The 18,131-nt window shown below is 34.2% G+C and overlaps 1 protein-coding gene across 2 annotated transcripts in view; it reads left to right on the plus strand.

Annotated features, from left to right (window-relative positions):
- Positions 1-16,562, plus strand: part of LOC125055097 (probable multidrug resistance-associated protein lethal(2)03659) — a 46,022-nt gene extending 29,460 nt beyond the window's left edge. For both annotated transcript variants that reach the window (XM_047657336.1, XM_047657335.1), the window contains exons 18-33: positions 1,262-1,412; positions 1,774-1,844; positions 3,085-3,253; positions 4,135-4,261; positions 4,747-4,897; positions 5,861-6,097; positions 6,750-6,859; positions 7,590-7,704; positions 8,154-8,349; positions 9,261-9,447; positions 10,838-11,010; positions 11,631-11,747; positions 12,361-12,463; positions 12,736-12,845; positions 14,102-14,198; positions 14,418-16,562. In XM_047657336.1, the coding sequence (XP_047513292.1) occupies positions 1,262-1,412; positions 1,774-1,844; positions 3,085-3,253; positions 4,135-4,261; positions 4,747-4,897; positions 5,861-6,097; positions 6,750-6,859; positions 7,590-7,704; positions 8,154-8,349; positions 9,261-9,447; positions 10,838-11,010; positions 11,631-11,747; positions 12,361-12,463; positions 12,736-12,845; positions 14,102-14,198; positions 14,418-14,453 (2,150 nt within the window). In that variant the 3' untranslated portion in view covers positions 14,454-16,562. The remainder of the gene's footprint in view (positions 1-1,261; positions 1,413-1,773; positions 1,845-3,084; positions 3,254-4,134; positions 4,262-4,746; positions 4,898-5,860; positions 6,098-6,749; positions 6,860-7,589; positions 7,705-8,153; positions 8,350-9,260; positions 9,448-10,837; positions 11,011-11,630; positions 11,748-12,360; positions 12,464-12,735; positions 12,846-14,101; positions 14,199-14,417) is intronic.
- Positions 16,563-18,131: the final 1,569 nt, after the last annotated feature.

Below are 18,131 nucleotides of genomic sequence, written 5' to 3' on the forward strand. Positions count from 1 at the left end.
GAGAGTAAATTTTAACGATGCGCGCGCACACCGTCACAAAAAACCGACACCCTGAAGTTAGTTTTAGTCCACATTTTAGTTTTTTTGAAGTTATACTTCTTTTGGCGCGCTAGGGAAAAATTATAAGAGTAATTTTTTCTATTGTTAGTGTCATTTTTTCTACAAACGTAGAATAAGGCGAAAGATAGAATTTAAAAAGATTTTTATCTTGTTACGCCAAAGAAGTATAAATTCTAACGCGTGTACATATGTAGACACGTTCTTTTTCCCAAAGGGAGGTCCTTTGGAAAAAAAAACGTAAGAGGCCTCCACCAATAGTCTTTAAAAGTTATTTTATGATTAAAAGCATATCTTTCTTTTACGTGCTTCAAATTTGTCTATTACAGTTAGATGATTTTTATTTATGTCTTTAATGTCAAACAATTTCAATAAATTAAATGGTGACTATTTCTGGGTTGGGCTGTTTGACTATTGCTTGTAAAAGTCTGTGTATTTATCTACCTTTGTGTATGTATAGATAAAAATAGATAACTAGAGCCAAGTATATTTTATTACCCGCTATATAAATCATTCATTAATCATTCCATGCTGCTAAAGATGTAAGCTTATTCGGTGCGTATGATTTGCTAGCTTATTTAGAATTAAGAAACAAAAAATTCTCATGCTAAGTGTTATGTTCCTGGATATCTTCAAGTTGTGCTGCTGGTTCTGTATCAACTCATACCGAGAACTAATTGTCAAAAATTCTTGTAATTAAGTAAACTTAAGCCTAAAAGCTTAGGAAATATTTCAAGCGACTTTCGAAGGAATCATATCATTTTTTTTTTTAATTTTGAGAGAGGGCGGGCGGTGTGACTTAACATCAGGTGAGCCTCCTGCCCGTTTGCCATCTATTCTATAAAAGAGAAAAGTCGCCCAAGAGTTTTCTTTAAACTAGCATTTGATCACTTCTTTGTATGTATTTAAGAAGGTTTTGGTAAAATTGTCGGCACATGAACATGGTGTAATGGTTGCAGCTCCTTACAAACATTTTGTAAAACAAAAAACTTGGAGATTAAAAACAGTGGCGGAGAGTTTATTGCCAGTTCTTCTCTTCCATTCTACGCCCTTGATTTGAGAACTAGCAGTAAATGTAAAATTAGAAGCATTTAATATATATTTCTTTTTTGACGTTCATAAGTGTACATTGTGTTACCGATATGAATAAATGATTTTGAATTTTGAAATGTTTCAAGTAAAATAGATAATCCTTTATCAACAGGTGAAAGTCAAAACAAGGGTTCAGTATCAAGTGGCGTGTACGTTTCGTACATAGCGAGCGGCGGTGGGAAGTTTACAATGCTACTACTACTTTCGCTGTTTTTAGTAGCGCAGGTGTTCTACTCGTCTACTGACGTCTGGCTGAAAGAATGGTAAGTTTTCCACTATAACACTTCCTTAGTCTTGTTCTCTGTTTACATAAACTTAATTTGCTTTGTTTTGTTCCATTCGTTTTGTCTAAATAACTATATGTCCTATGTATTTTTGCACTTCTTGCCTTAAATATGATTTTTTTCTTACATTGGTTGCCTGGAAAAGATCGCTCGAAATAAGGCCGCCAGTTGCCCGCCTTTTCATTTAATTATGTCAATTGTATTATATTTCTATGCAATGAAGTGTTAATGAATAAATAAATAATACCAGTAAACAGTCTTTAACTAATCAAGGCTTATAGTTTGATTATGATTGAAATCAATTATTTAGAATATTTTCTAACCACCTTTTTTATTTCAGGGTAAACTTGGAAGAGTCAAATAGTGCTCAGGTCATAGCGATACGAAACAACGCTACAGCGACACCTGAAGGTAAGACTCTTGTGCCCGGTTGCTATATCCGGTCGTAATTACTACAAATAGTATTTCTAAATTTGGCATAAGAAAGAAATGTTTTAACTTTTGTGTGTGTATTCCCAAATGATGTTTATATGTAAGCTTTATCCAATTGCGTATACCTATTGAACGTGCCTATAAGCGAAATATAGGTTATTACTGAAAAAATATTTAAATAGAATATTTGGAAGGGTTATAATTCGAGTTTCTATTATGTAAAATGTATTACGTCAAGTGCCTAAAATCATTAATATGTCAAATGGAAGAGACTAAACTCGACGCATGTTAAAGGGAGAGTTCAAGTATTACGTGATGCAATTTTTGGCGATTATTGACGTATGTAACGCACCGTAACGTTTTTCTGTACCCATTAGTAATACGTTTCGTGACCACCCAGTGATTCTTTATAACTAAAAGTTACCAGTCGTCGAACAATAAATGTCACTGACAGTAGGAATGTGCACGCTATGCAACCCGTTATCGATACTACCTGCGCACGCACTCTTAACTCCTGATTGGTCGTTAGTTGTAAGGATTGTTGTTTTTCTATAAATATAGGAAATGGAATATGTTTGTTATGACACTCATTATACTCATACTCATTACACCTCTACATAAGATCTGTAAGTGCGAGTGAGATAGACGGATAAATATGATTTATGATCCGTAGCCTCAGTTCATAATGCGTCGACTATAGTGGGGGCTAGTGCACTTTCTCTTTTAACTAGATTCATCTACATACGGTGTTATCAGTTATGTCCTGACCGACTGTCCAATGTATGGATACGACAGGTATAACACTGAACAAGCTATGGGCATAAAAGTAATTAAAGGAAATAATGTTCAACATTAGGTTAAGAGGCATCATTCTGGAATTTGCTGTAAATGTAATATAAAAAGTTGTTAAAATAGGTATTAGTGCTTAAACATCCGGACTAACAATAACATCAACTTAAGTTGTACATATACGTAAGTTCAAGTTCAGATACGATATCCTTTTTAATAATGTGTAGATTGTTTATTTCTTTAAGCCTATCTTGATCTATATAAAAAAATATAAATTACTAGCGGACCTGACAGACGTTCTCCTGTACACATATCTTAAATACAAAAGCTACCTCCCCGTCAATTTTCAGCCAAATCAGTTCAGTCTTTGAGTTATTAATAGTGTAACTAACACGACTTTCTTTTATATAAGTTTTTGGTTTGTTTCTAGTTATATACGAAAACCTACCCCGTAACCGCTGGCACCTAACACGCGAACAGTGTGTCTACATATACGCCTCACTTATCGGCATTTGTATGTTCTTCACCTGGAACAAACTGCTGGTTTTCTACAACACCTGCATTCGTGCCTCTGTACAGCTCCATGATACAATGTTCAGGTATGTATTTATTTACTTTTTTATTAGAGAAATACATACATTATCCTAACAGACTATATATTATATGCACCGAGAGGACTGTCATCTCCAAGTGACGGACGGACCTGCAAGGATAATATTTATCAGTATTTTTACATAAAATACAAACGTGGACTAAAGTGGTTACCATTGTAAGTGGTAACGTTTCTTCAATGTCAAAATATGTCTTATGTATTCACAAAAATACATACACTCTCCTTACAGTACTAAACCAATACGATAATGTCGAGAAAAATTAAAACACATAATGTAGACAATATCGCTATTGTGAATTCACTCAGCGAACAATACTTGCTTGCTCCCTACTCTCGCTCCATGGCTATTTGCTTCATGCTACAAGTCGTCGGAAATATCTGCGAACCTGGCTTAATGACGTCATACAAACTAAATGTAAAAATAAAAAATATTTTATTTGTGTACTTATTTTTATTGATACTCGTACCTACTTGAAATTTACAAATACTTATTATTTACATTATTTAAAATTCAAATTATTTACAAATTTACAAATAATACAAAGAAAAAGTAGAGAGCGCATTCCAGCGAGGTTCGCAGATATTTCCGACGGCTTGTACGTTCGCCCTTTTTCTCTCAATCGGTCTCAATCGCTCTCTCCCTGTTCTTCGACAAAAACGCTGCACATCTTCGTGACGCTAATATTATTATTGCGTTTCATCCGTAAAATTTTTACCCTCATGCGCCTAAAGAAGTTTCATTCAAAAATCATCGAAGAAACGGATGCAATCAGAGGAGTATCATAACAGAAAAAAGAAATCCTAGAACGACATTGAAATATTGACATATTTTTGTTTCACTTTTTAAATTTAAACTACTCATTTCAGGGGCGTTACGAATGCACCAATGTGGTTTTTCAACCACAATCCTTCTGGAAGGATCTTAAACCGGTTCTCGAAGGATATGGGCCAAGTTGACACATTACTGCCTGTCGCGTTGGTGGACTGTCTTGGAGTGAGTTCATTTTAAATATATCATTTTATTTAATTTAAGGCACTGTTCTGCTCTTTTCCAACTTCCAACATTTATTAAAATGACCTAGTTTTTTTTTAATTTGTACATTATAAACTCTGATTTTAACTTTGTAACGTTTATTAATGAGCCGTATTAGCCTAGTGGCTTCGGCGTGCAACTCTCATCCCTGAGGTCGTAGGTTGGATCTCGGTTGTGCATCAATGGACTGCCTATGTGCGCATTTAACATTCGCTCGAACGGTGAAAGAAAACATCGTGAGGAAACCAGCTTGCAGCTTGCTGATCATCTACTTGCCTATTAGATTGACAAATGATCATTAAAACAGATACAGAAATCTGAGGCCCAGACCTAAAAATATTGTAGCCCCACTGATTTTTTTTTTAATGAACTAAGTTTGAATATATAAAATAAAAATAATGTATGTATATTTAATTTTTAAAAATTTCATAATATGACGTTTTCAGTTCTTCCTGGAAGTTATAGGTATCCTGATAGTGGTGTGTTTAGTGAACTGGTGGCTGCTATTCCCAACGGCGGGTGTAGCCTTCCTTCTCTTTCTCTTACGAGCTCTGTTCCTCAGCACCAGTCGAGAGTTAAAGAGAATTGAAGCTATAGGTAAGTGTTACAACTATTATATTAGTTTATTGTATTTTATTACAAATACAGGAACAAAAATAACTTGTTTGGTAATATAAACTTAGGCTATTTCTAACTTCAGTCCGTAATATTGTTCCAAATTTAATTTAAATATAAAATCCTAACAATTAAATATTAGTTTACGTACTTACTTATATAACGACACTATATTCATATCTCGTATCCTAGTTTCTCATCGACAAGACTTAAAAATCCTTGTCGAAGTTCACACTTACTACGGTCTAACCAATTGCAACAACTCAAATGGAATCTACCTTCATTTAGTTTAATAAAAAATAAGAATGAATAAACATAATGACAAACAAATTAAGCAATTTCTTAATGACACTGGAAGGAACTAGCATGTAAGATACAGGCTAGGCCTAGTTTGAACCCCTAGTGCTATAGAAGTATATCTTAATACATATTATATATATATTTCTTGTGTGCGTGTGTATGTGACTGAACTCCTCCTAAACGACTGGACCAATTTTGATGAAATTTTTTGTGTGTCTTCAAGGGGATCTGGGAATGGTTTAGATTCACAAATCAGCCCGCCAGATGTTAAGGGTAGTCCACCCCTAAATTTTTATTTTTATTTTTTAGACAAAATTTTTAATTTCTATTTTTTTATGATACAGCATTAAAAAATACATACAACCCCTAACTTTCACCCCTCTACGATCAAGCCCTATTTTTTTATTATAAATGATATACATGGCGAAACGACGTTTGCCGGATCAGCTAGTTATGTATAAAACCACAATGGATATTGTATCTCAACGATTCGTAGCATAGTGTATATTTACTATCTTTTAAATGTAAGTAATGTAATCTTTTGACGTCAAATAAAGTAATTTTATAGTAATTTACAAATGTTATTTATCAAATAAAGTTTTTCTAGTTATTTTTATTTATTTAATTTTACATTGTTTTCTGTAGCCCGGAGTCAAAGCCTGAACCATGCGGCAGCGACTGTGTCAGGCCTCGCTACGATCCGTTCGACGGGCGAACAGCAACGAACACTCGCACGTGAATTTGACAAGCTCCAAGACCTCCACAGCTGTTCTTGGACCCTGGTACTCACAACAAATAGAGCTTTTGGATTCTGGATGGATATGGTCTGCTGTCTTTATCTGGCGACCGTCACTTTTAGCTTTTTCCTCTTCGCCAGCGATGGTGAGTTATAGTTTTATCTTCATCGGGAAAGTTAAAACATGATTTTGTTTTTGCTAGTTTTTATTTTATTTATAATGATAAGTTGCAAACGTTCGATGTGTATAGTACGGCCAATTTAAGAGATCACATCTGACACATTGTCATATTTTTTTATATTTATTTATTGAAGTTTACCACAACAGACATAATACTATATTAGAGACTCTTGGGCCTTGGGGTTCAAGTACACAGCTAATTAAAGATTTAAGTTGGCGCCTGGTAGATATTTTAGTGACCCCAGAGCTGGTGCTTTCCTCGCTCAACAAATAAGTATAGCAATACAGCGAGGAAATGCTGCCAGCGTTAAAGGCACTCCGTCACAGGGACCAAACTTTTTAAATTGGTTTTTATTTTCTATCTCTCAATTTTCAATTATTATTATTACTATGTAGGTTAAGAAAATTGTAAATACTACACAATTAATATAACACTGAGAATATGTATGTAAGAGAAAAGTGTTTCTCATGTGGTCGCACTAATATAAACAAATGCGTATCGATTCATTCGATTTAATCGACATTTATAGCAGCTCTCTACGGAGAAATTGGCCAAAAACTAAGGCAATCAAACTGTTGGACAAAGACTATTCTATAGTAAAAAATGATAATTTCAGGAACTATGGGAGGAAATGTGGGTCTGGCGATAACTCAAGTGATAGGTCTCGTGGGAATGTGTCAGTATGGGATGCGGCAAACCGCTGAAGTCGAGAATCAGATGACATCTGTAAGCATAAGTTTATTTATACAGAAAGCAAATATTACCTTTAATAAAACTAACCCAGTGTACGAGCCAAGGCTGTACATTTTGGTCACTCAGGCTTTCTTAGATTTATAAGCGTGGCGATTTCTGAAATCGTCGGAGTTACGCTCCGAGAGTATAGCCAGACGTAGGCACTCTCTTCAACTGTTGTTACATTGCACTTATTCGTTACATAGCAATTAACATTTCATATGCTTATATTCTATTGTTGTACGCGAGTGGTTAATATACCTAAAACTTATTGGACTGGTAGATTACGGATAGGTTTGCCTGAGTCGTGTGCCATACAATTAATGATTTAGTTAATTATATATTTTACACTTCGTTGCAAAAATTAGTACAAATTAGAGTAATAAGATATTTAGGAGGGCGGGTGGCTGAATCGTTTTTGATAGATGGTTTCTAGGTTTTGGCTGAAATTCTCGGCAATTTCTGTTAATAAATTTATAGGCGAGGCGAGCACCATATAATAAAAGTTTTTAGGCTAGGCTTACTGCCTTCTTAAAGACGGAAAAAGAAACTTCTTAAAGTCTTAAACACTTATGTTATATTGAAATTAACAAGAGAGTAGAAAGCAGGAATGGTATTATTGTTTCCCACAAATTATGTATTTTTCTGTCCATTAACTAATACAATTTAGTCCCAAGGTACGATTTCGCCTTGATTTAAGTTATAAATACCTTGTCAATTTCAGGTTGAAAGAATTCTAGAGTACACCAACCTACCCCCAGAGACGCCGGTAGAACCAGACCAAAAGGCTTTGAAAGCTGAGTGTCCAAACTTAAACTTTGAAGAATGGCCTGATCACGGTATGTCATAAAACTGTTTTAGTCAAGAAACAAATGTATAGTTTATGCCATGCTTCTCTTTCTCTGTTTAATTTTACGAATTCGACGAAACCTAGGAAGACGTGAAACGCCCAATTGGCCTAGCGTATTTTGTAAAAAATATCTAGATAATTTATTCATATAGGTAACACAATGTACACTTATGAACGTCAATAAAGAAATATACATTAAATGCTTCTAATTTTACATTTACTGCCAGTTCTCAAATCAAGAGCGTAGAACGGAAGAGAAGAACTGGCAATAAACTAAGTAATGGTGACGTGACGAGCTGTCGTTGACATTCCTATTTTTTTTTTGATTTCAGTTGTAATACGAAATTTTTGTAATAGTTTCGAGTCTGTACAAGGTACAAAGTAAAGCTGTGATATATTTTTTAATAATATTTATTTATCTATCCTTTACATTTTCAGGAGAAATAGTCTTCGAAGATGTATCACTGGAGTACGAGAAACCGCCAAAGCAAGAAGTAACAGAACCAGCTCCTAAGATAGATGAAACGTCGTACGCTATCCGGGGTGTTAACTTCTCAATACGGCCAGGGGAAAAAGTTGCTGTGGTTGGAAGAACTGGAGCAGGAAAGAGTTCTCTTATTGCAGCTCTATTTAGGTAAGCTGACGACTCATTGGTCTAGTGGTTAGTACTCCTGACTGCGAATCCATGGGTCACGGGTTCGATCCCCGGCTGATACGAACATCGATGTGATGAGCTTGTGTTTGGTCTTGGGTGTTTAAATATGTATTTATATGTCTATCTATAATATGTATGTATATCCGTTGCCTAGTACCCATAACACAAGCTTCACCAGCTTAGCATGGGACTAGGTCAACTGGTGTGAATTGTCTTTAAATAAAAAAAAAAAGCTTAAATTGTTCTAATCCAGTTTTACGTCCGACTATTTGACAAGATTTTAAAAACTATTTCAGATTATTTAGAAGTGACTATAGAACTTATTAAAAGATTGTTACTTTTCATTGTTAACTGTGTACAGGCTATATAGTTATAGATATGAATGAAGAACTACCTATATCGTATTCACTGCAGAAACTATTGACAATAGAACAAAGTGATGTACTACAGTTTTATAGAAGACATCAATATCTACATAAAAGTCCGCGATATGTTTAAATATTACGAATTACGAATTGACAATTGTCAAACGAGATTTGACAATTGTCAGGCGGAGCGTCGTGTCGATGGTCAGCGCGGCCATGTTGAATTTTGTTTAGTTTTCGAACGTCAACGGCGAGCGCATCACGTTTGCGACGTATCGCTTTTGTTCCGAGTAATCTTGTGCCTTGTTGTTTCATAAACTAATTAAAAGTGATTGATTAAGTGATTCCCTAATTACTAGTGAATAGATTTTAGTGAATTGCTGTAAGGGAGATACTTTTTGTGATTCTTTTGTTCCTACCCACATTACAACTTATTGAAGACATGGCTGTTTCTTATGATAAAGGGCATCCGCCCAGAAATATAATAAATATCCAGCCGAAAACTTAAACATACGTAAATTCCAGATTAAACAAGATAACTGGAAAGGTATCAGTGGACGGGGTATCGGCGGAGTTGGCTGGTCTTCGCGCGTGGAGATCTCGTCTTTGCGCTTTGCCGCAGAGACCGGCATTATTTGCGGCTACGTTGAGGGACAACTTGGATCCAGAACAGAAGTATAGCGATGCAAAAATACACGCTGCGTTGCATGAGGTATTTTAATTTTGGTCAGAATTATAAATAGAGGGATATTTGTTCGCGATGAATTGGATTTTTTGAAGTGAAACTTCTTTATCGGCGTTGGAAAAAAATTACACACATTTGTCACATTTTTCGGTTACGCGCCATCTTTTTCTTTTCCCTACCACGGTTGATCCGAAGAGATTAGAAGCCATTAATAACAAAAATATATAATAACGATAACAATGATAGTAATACTAATAATTCTATTACAATTAATGAAATTCTGTAGTAATAAGGTAAAATGAAATAATGGTATTTGTATTCATATCTATGATAATAAAAGCCTTTTGTTAAATTTTATTTAACCAATTTCGTTAAGTTGCATATAGTAGATTATTTTTCGAAAAATAAGGTCATAAAGAAGTTTCACTTCTTACGTGTGTACACCTAGTACACGCACACATTTTTTTTTAATATAACGTTTTACTGAGCGTACTACTCTAGTGAAATAGCGTGCATTCGAATCACGGCTGTGCACCCAGTGGCGTCTCCAATACGCATTGGGCTAGCGTGGGGACTACAGACCATTCCTTCTCGCCTAAGAGAGGCCTATGGCCATTACTGGGACATATACAACGTGTAATTGAGTACGCTGAAAATCTCGTTTATTAAAATTAAACTGAGTACAACGTGACGTGATTTTTACTGATATGGCCCCATCAAAAAGTATTTGCCACGGGCCCCAGATGGTATAGTTACGCCACTGTGTGCACCAATGGACTTTTCTTTGTGCGCATTTAACACTCGCTCGTGGAAACAATAAAAAAACGTTTGGCACTTGGGCACTGAACCGGTAAAGCTATCTATTAAAAAAAGTGCGTGCGTACAAAGTACACATGTCAGAAGTGAAACTTCTTTGGCAAACTAATTTTTAAGTTTCGTTCTCAAATCTAAAACTTTAGATTGCGAGACTTAGAGGGAGGGAAAAAGGAAGATATGTTAGAAATTTAATGAATTTAATTGTCATTAAAATATTAAAAGTGTCACAAATTAATACAAATTGTAAATTAATTTTTTCGATAATAAAAACACGTCGCATTTAATTCTCAATTCGTCATTTGAAATTTCAATTAATTATTTTGCATAAAATATAAAATACTAATATTTCATAAATTCTCTTAACGAAATTTTACTTTTAAAAATAGAATTTCTATAAGGTTTAAATTCGCCCTTCACCATCTCTCTCAATCGGTCTCAATCGCTCTCTCCCTTTTCTTCGACAAAAACGCTGCACATCTTCGTGACTGCACAAATCTGAGGACAAGACTAAGGGCAAAACCAAAACGAAACAACCAATACCTGAATTGCATTGAGAATACGAAAGTTTTGAAACACAGTCCAAAATTTCAAATATTTATAGGTAGAACTCCAATCGCTAGTCTCGGCCCTCCCAGGGGGGCTCTCTTCTCGAGTTGGGGATGGAGGGGGGAACCTATCGAGTGGACAAAGACAGCTCGTGTGCTTGGCTCGAGCTGCTTTGGCGAGACGAGCCGTGCTTGTCTTGGATGAGGCTACCGCTAATGTAGACACGGAGTAAGTGCTTTTATTTATTTTATTTTAAAAGTTTATTTAAAAACAAATGATCTATTTACGAGTTGAGTTCACTTTAATTTTATATAAATGATTTATACATTTGTTTTTTTCTTAATTAAATTTTGTTAACCACTAGATTACTTATACATAATTAAATCAATAAATAAGTCACGAAGGCACATTATAACGGTGAATTATAAGTATACAGCGCATGCACTGCCATGATTTTAAGTTTGTAAATCCTTTCTTGCCTATGTTGTGAGGTCACGAACTCATATCTGAGTATCGTGGTCAGCTGTATAGTAAGATCTACCGTGAATAATTTTCATCAGTCAGTCTATGCCCTTATTTTGAGAACTGACAGTAAATTTAAAATGAGAAGCATTTCATGTATACGTACATATTTTTTTATGACGTTCATTACATTGTGTTACATAATTGAATATGAATTTGAAACGGGTTTTAATATGGACCTCGATATGGATAGATGCGTTGGTGCATTTTTTCATGGTTATTCTTAACAAACGCCTCCAGCACCACATTGCAGATGACAATTTAAACACGGTTTGATGAATTCATTATTTTATTTAGATTTTAATATAAATTTTCTTAATTTCCAGAACTGATCGTCAAATCCAAAGCACAATTCGCAGTAAATTCGCGAGTTCCACAGTCCTCACTATCGCACATCGATTGAACACCGTGATGGACTATGACAGAGTTATCGTGATGGACAAGTGAGTGATGTTCTCGTGTTTATATGTTTGTGAGAGTGATAAGGTTTTTGCAATAGCTACTTGAAGTTTATACACTTGTTTGGTAATAAAAATTTAATGTAGGGCTAGAATCTCCTCCCAGCATTCTGTGCTAAAAGACAGCTAAGAGTCTTCTACCTATCCTTTTGGATAGGAAATAATTAATAGATGATCGAGAGGAAGCTAGTCGAATAGTATTAGGAAACTGATTATGCACAGCTTTTTAGCGGAAATTCTAAAGGACTTTCCGATAAATTCTGGGAATTTCTAGAATATGTTATATATTACGTAACTAACTAGCTTAATTAGCCGTTAATCAACACTCCTAACCTGTTTACTAAACAGCGCCGTTTAACTAACGGCCTGTAAGATATTCACCGTAGCGTTTATTAAAACATTTAATGGCTGGCTAATGTCTACTTAAGCCTTAAGCTATGCTTGCTAAATCGTATACGTATCGAAATACGATCGTAACGTGTTAAACGTTAACACGATTGGTCGGGTCATCAATAATATGTTTTTTTTTAAGTATTTTTTCACAAGCCATATAAATAAATTATATTTTTATTTATTTATATTCCGTTTGCTTTAACAGAGGTCGCGTTGTCGAGTCTGGTCATCCATTTGAACTTTTGACGGCCACCGCACAATCGAAGGTAGAGAATCAGCCCCGACGCGCACTTCTGTCCAAAAGCCAGGTAAATTTCTCTCAGGACTTAAACCAAATTAAAAGAACAATAATGTATCAAATTTTCTTTACTATAATCTATTTGGTTAGAGAGAAAGAGACAGCTATATTGAGATTGATGCTATCTCATGTTTTTTTCTATAGAGCAGGGAGCAAACGGGCAGGTTGCTCACCTGATATTAAGTGTCCATGGACACTTTCAATGCCAGAATAATTATAATTAATGAAATCATAAAATGGGGCCGATATTTTCTAACAAAAATATGATTGGAATTTTTTCAGGCTCCATTGGCGATTCCAGAAAACTTTGCATTCCAATCATCTGGTGAACGACATGAAGAATCCGAGACACTCATTTTATCCAAAGATAGGATTAGAACTTATTCTAATAGGTAAGTTTGATATATTTTTATTTTTGAAGTGAAACTTCTTTAGGCGCATGAGGGTACAATTTTTACGGAACGTCACGAAGATGTGCAGCGTTTTAGTCTATTTTTTTTTTTTTAATAAAGATGTGCTTGTATAATATTGTGGTGCAATTATTCATACTTGAACACCGATGGTATTTTTAATACATATCGATATCATTATTATTTTATTTAAATAACAAAATTTTTTCTTGGTTTTGTATTTTTATAAGGGCACAGACACTACACTACTTTTTTTCAAGCATTTATACCTTTTTTTAAAGTTTATTTTTGTTTAATCTACTACCGTAACACAATATAAATATTTTTAATAAATTAGGCATAATATCTATGAAACCCCCACAAAAATAAATCACCGTTGCACTGTTTACCGTCTCTTTTCATCTAAGCGTTAAAACAGTTTGAGAGAAAGGGATGAAAGATTAGTGAAAAGTCTTTAAATACATTATTATTTGTTAATAGGAATAAACATTCAGAGTATATATTAGGTATGTTATCTAAAGCTGGCGGCTTCAACACATTTACACTTTGTGCTTGTTTAGTGTCTGTGAATAAGCGTGAGACGTGATGTTAAACTGAAATACAATCACAAATACATCACGAAAAGACTGTCCGTCTCTCTCGCGCTCGGTCAAGCTTATGAGTATAAAAGAGACAATTATTGTTTTTCTTTTGCTACTGTTTATGTTGATCTTTACTGTTTTATATTATTATTATTTTATACATGTTGATCTTTTTTCAAACATTACCAGGGCAATCTCGTGAAATGGTGCACAATGTTTTTAATTATTTTAAGCATCTTAATAAAAACAGTTTAATGTAAAAATGTTATATTTAATTTGACATCAGATGCGATTGGGGTTTCTAAGAGGAGTATTGAAAGAATAGTTAGTGAAGTAAAAGTGAAGTGTGTTGAGCTAGATGGAGCTTATGTCGAAAAATGAAAAATTATTTACACGAACTACTCTTTCACGTTCTTGGTCTGGCTTAGAACTTTTGGATCCACCCTCGTATGCACCTAATATTTATATGTATTTGACACATTTTTATTTATTTACAACCCACCCAACCTTACTAAAACCAGAGTGGACTAAAATGTATAGCATGGCAAAAAAGTCATATTTTGAAACATGAATGTATGTGAAATTGCATTAGTGTGAGTACTGTGAACCCGCCAGCTTTCGATAACCGACCAATACTATATATGTATTATATTTCAGATCCGAGTTAAGTGAGCCTGAAGGCGGCATATTCAAGGTGCTAGTGGAACAGACCGGACCGGAGACGGCCGCCATGTTGTACAAAATGGCGGAAGAGGTACGTTTTTTTAAAAAGGTTCAAATTGTTTAGCCAAATATTATTTGGTTTTTAACAGTGTAGGCGTCACCTCTTTCTGAGGTCGTAGGTTCGAACCCCGGCTGTGTACCAATGGACTTTGTCTATGTGCGCATTTAATACTAATTAAATTTAATACTAATACAGTTATAAATAATAGTTAAAAAATTCTATGTATTTCAAAGATTTATATCTTTTCAGAGTTACAAGAAACTTCAACAGAAAAAGAACGCTTAGTTTTTATTATGATGTACTTAACACTGCCTTATACACTCCTCAAATATTTAAATTTATAACAATATTTGCCTTTTAAAGTATAGATTCCCATATATAATACACAAGAAGAATTTCAATAGAAATTATAAGAATTGTGATTCTGATGTTAATTTTATCGGTCTATACATATGTTAAAGAAAAATTACGACGAATTTATTTTTAATGACACCAAAAATCATAGTCTACGGTGCTAATTCCAAGAATGCATTTAGAAATAAAATTGTCTTTCTTGATTTAACGTTTTTTTTATAATTAATAATTTACATTACATTCATAGAAACTAAATCAGTGGTTTTTTTACACAATGCTTAGACAATCTGTAGATACGAACCAATTGCTCGCACTGAATGAAGTGAGTATTATCTGATTTAGTTTTTATATGGATGACCTTTTGAAACACGCTCTAAAGGTAACATCTTTGTTACCATAGTTACCAATCGTTTATCGTAAAAAACGTGGGCTATAGATATGCACTAAACAGTATCTTGATTGATATCATTTTCTTTTAATTTGTAACGAACACGATATTTAAAGTCCACGTTGTAAAATACTCGTTTTGCTTTTATAAGCGTGAATTGAATGTTTTGGTAACACTCACAAATTACAATGAAAACCAAGACCAAACATTTAATTGTGAAGTTTTTACTACTTAATACTTGTATTTAAAATGTACCTGCTTGCGAAATTATTCGAATTTAATCTTTATTGGCCTTATAATACGTGGACTAAACTAAGTTTGTTACTATGGTTACAGTTTTTACATGCACTATGTTTTGTCCGCGTTGTATAACGTTAATGTCAATTTAATATCTTTATGAAAAGTTAGCGATTATTATGGAATTGTACTAGTATTCACTATATATAGTAAGTGTTTTTAAATGCAAAAGCCCCAGTACTTAAACTAATTAGTTATCGTGTATTCGAGATTTTATTTTTTACATAAAAATTTAATTTTTGTGTTTTACGAATGAGAACAAAATGTAACTTAATTTTATTATAATAAAATGCTTATTAAGAGTGGTCTTAAAACGAATTTTACATTGAAAATTATAAATGTTAAAGACTCATATGGAGTCGAGGCTTAAAGCTATGACTACAATGTGTCAAACTACTTTTGGATTATGTGCTTTCATGAACTGTTTATACTTACATAGACTTCACTTTGTCAATTTAAATAATGGTCAATTTATACTAGCGAAAAGTCGAGCGCATCGAAGCGAAATTCTTCATAACTAAAGCGAATCCGCACGGATCACTTGCAATAATTTTGGAATGTATGTTAAATAGGGATTCATATAAATTTATTTTTCGTTCGAATACATCGTAATCAACGCCGATGCAGGCCAACTTCAAACTGATGACGCGAAGGTTCGCGAGAATGCGCGCGCTAATCAGTGTTAAGCCGGTTGCAGACCGAAAACTAAGCTATGCCAAGGCTAAACTAAGCTATGCCAAGCAAGCTAGGCTAAGCTAAGCTAGAAATAAATAGCGTGCACACCAACAGCTAAGCCAAAGCTCTGTCAGTGTGGCGAAGGATGTGCAAATGGTGTGCGGGGTAGCGGGAGGGGCTTAGCTTAGCTCGTGTAGCTGCGCATCGGCATACACAACTAAATTAGCTTCGCATATTTTAGTTAGCTCACATAGCTTAGTTCGCATAGTTTGCGGTCTGCACACAAGTATGGAAAACTGCGTCAGCTATGCGAGCTAAGCTAAACTAACTTAGCTTAGCTCTTGGTCTGCAACCCGTTTTAGTCACGCGCATTCTTCGGAATTAGCGCGTCTTGTTAAAATTTCAGAAGTAACGTGACGCTTCGATGTGCTTCGGCTCTGCGCTAGTATAAATTGACCCTAAATTAAAAATGTTTTTATTACCATATTTCGAAATCACTATTTAAAATATACAATGCAATACCAAAGTACGTCAATTTATCGGTACTTTAAGACTGATTTCCTTGCCTTTACTATATAATTTCATAATTAAATATACTCCTAATGTCTACGAGATTCGAGAATTCTATACTAGCACCCTAAACTAAAATACAAGTGTCGTTTAGGAATTTTTCGAAGTCTAGCGCAGGAGTCGCATCTAATCCATCGGATATGGCGAGAACTATAGTCATTTTTGAAGCGTTGATATTACTTTTATACAGTACAAATATAGAACCAGATATAATGATCTAAGTTTGTGTAAACGTTAATGATTTTTCTAAACTAAATTAATGAATTTTCTCTTAAACTAACGCCAATGTGTTGGTTGGTTTGTACTTAAATTTTTTCTTAAGCTGTAAGGGCAAGACTCGGGCATTTTATACGCACTCAGATATGTGAGCTATTAGATATGCTATATCTGCTCTGTATATGTGAGCTGTACATCTAATATTTGTTTTATTTTAGTATATGCATTATAATTTAAACGGTGCTGCCTATATATGAAACCACGAAACTGGTTAGAAAATTAGTTTCCTAAGAAATTTGTAATTGTCTCGCAGTCACAATTTTGTCTTAAATGTCACTGTCAGAAATGTCAAGTGTCAAAAATGAGAATAAAGAATGGCTTGGCGTTTTGTAAGAACGTTTTGAAGTGTTATTTCCAGAATTTTTTGACACAATTTGTGTCTTAGTTTTAGAATTTGGATTTGAATACCCAGTCACGTGACAAGCGTGTACTCAGAGTGTAAATCCTCAATTAATGTGATTTTCATACTCTGTTTACTTAAAGTAAAGAGTGGTTTTGTTAATATTGTGATTTAAACGTAACAGTATTTAATTAATTCCTTAATTAGCAGAATTTTATTTTATTGTGTAGATAATTTTGTGATTTTAGTCAATTAGTAAGCCTTACCACAGATTACTTAAAACACTTAGTCAATGTTGCTTGTGTACTTAGAAAAAAAGTAAAATGCTTCTAATGTATCAAGTAATCTGTGATTGTTCACGTGAATTAATTAGTACTTAATATGTAATTATGTTATATTGTAATATATATTTTAACCTATACTCGTTTTTTTATTTATTACCTGTTATTGTCGTAACTTAACGGAAACAAATCAAAATAATTCAAAATTTTATCAGCATCACCTTGATGGCTGATAGTCTTTCACAAGACACTTTCTATTGAGGCATCGACTCTTAGTGGGGGACTTCCCTAGGAGATACGACCTCCAATTTTTAAAGAAAGAGTTTACTCCTCCCTCAAAGGCCGGAAACGCAACCACTAAAATCGGTGTCCATGAGCTGCGATGACTGCTCATCCCATCGGATCGTTTGCCCCCTTATGTAATTATAAAAAAAAATAACGGCCAAACAACTTATACGTGAAGTTGTGTATACAAAATCCATACGTGTAAACTTCATGCTACGACTATTTGCTTCCAATTTTGAACAAAATAAAACAAAATTGAGATCAAGATTTTTATTGCTGGACTAGAAAATATCACACGTGACTTAAAATATTTACAAAATATTATTTTGAAAGTTCTTGCAAGATAAAAAAGAACATAGTCTGTAAAGTTACTATGAGTTCAATGCGTCAAGTTTTGAGGGTTAACAATAAACACATCTGACATATATTAGTCCAAGCGCCCCAACCAAAACATTACACAACACAGCATTATAATCTCGTGGATATTTTGCGTTCAC

The sequence above is a fragment of the Pieris napi genome, chromosome 13 (assembly GCF_905475465.1).
Source record: "Pieris napi chromosome 13, ilPieNapi1.2, whole genome shotgun sequence".
NCBI classification, from domain to species: domain Eukaryota; kingdom Metazoa; phylum Arthropoda; class Insecta; order Lepidoptera; family Pieridae; genus Pieris; species Pieris napi.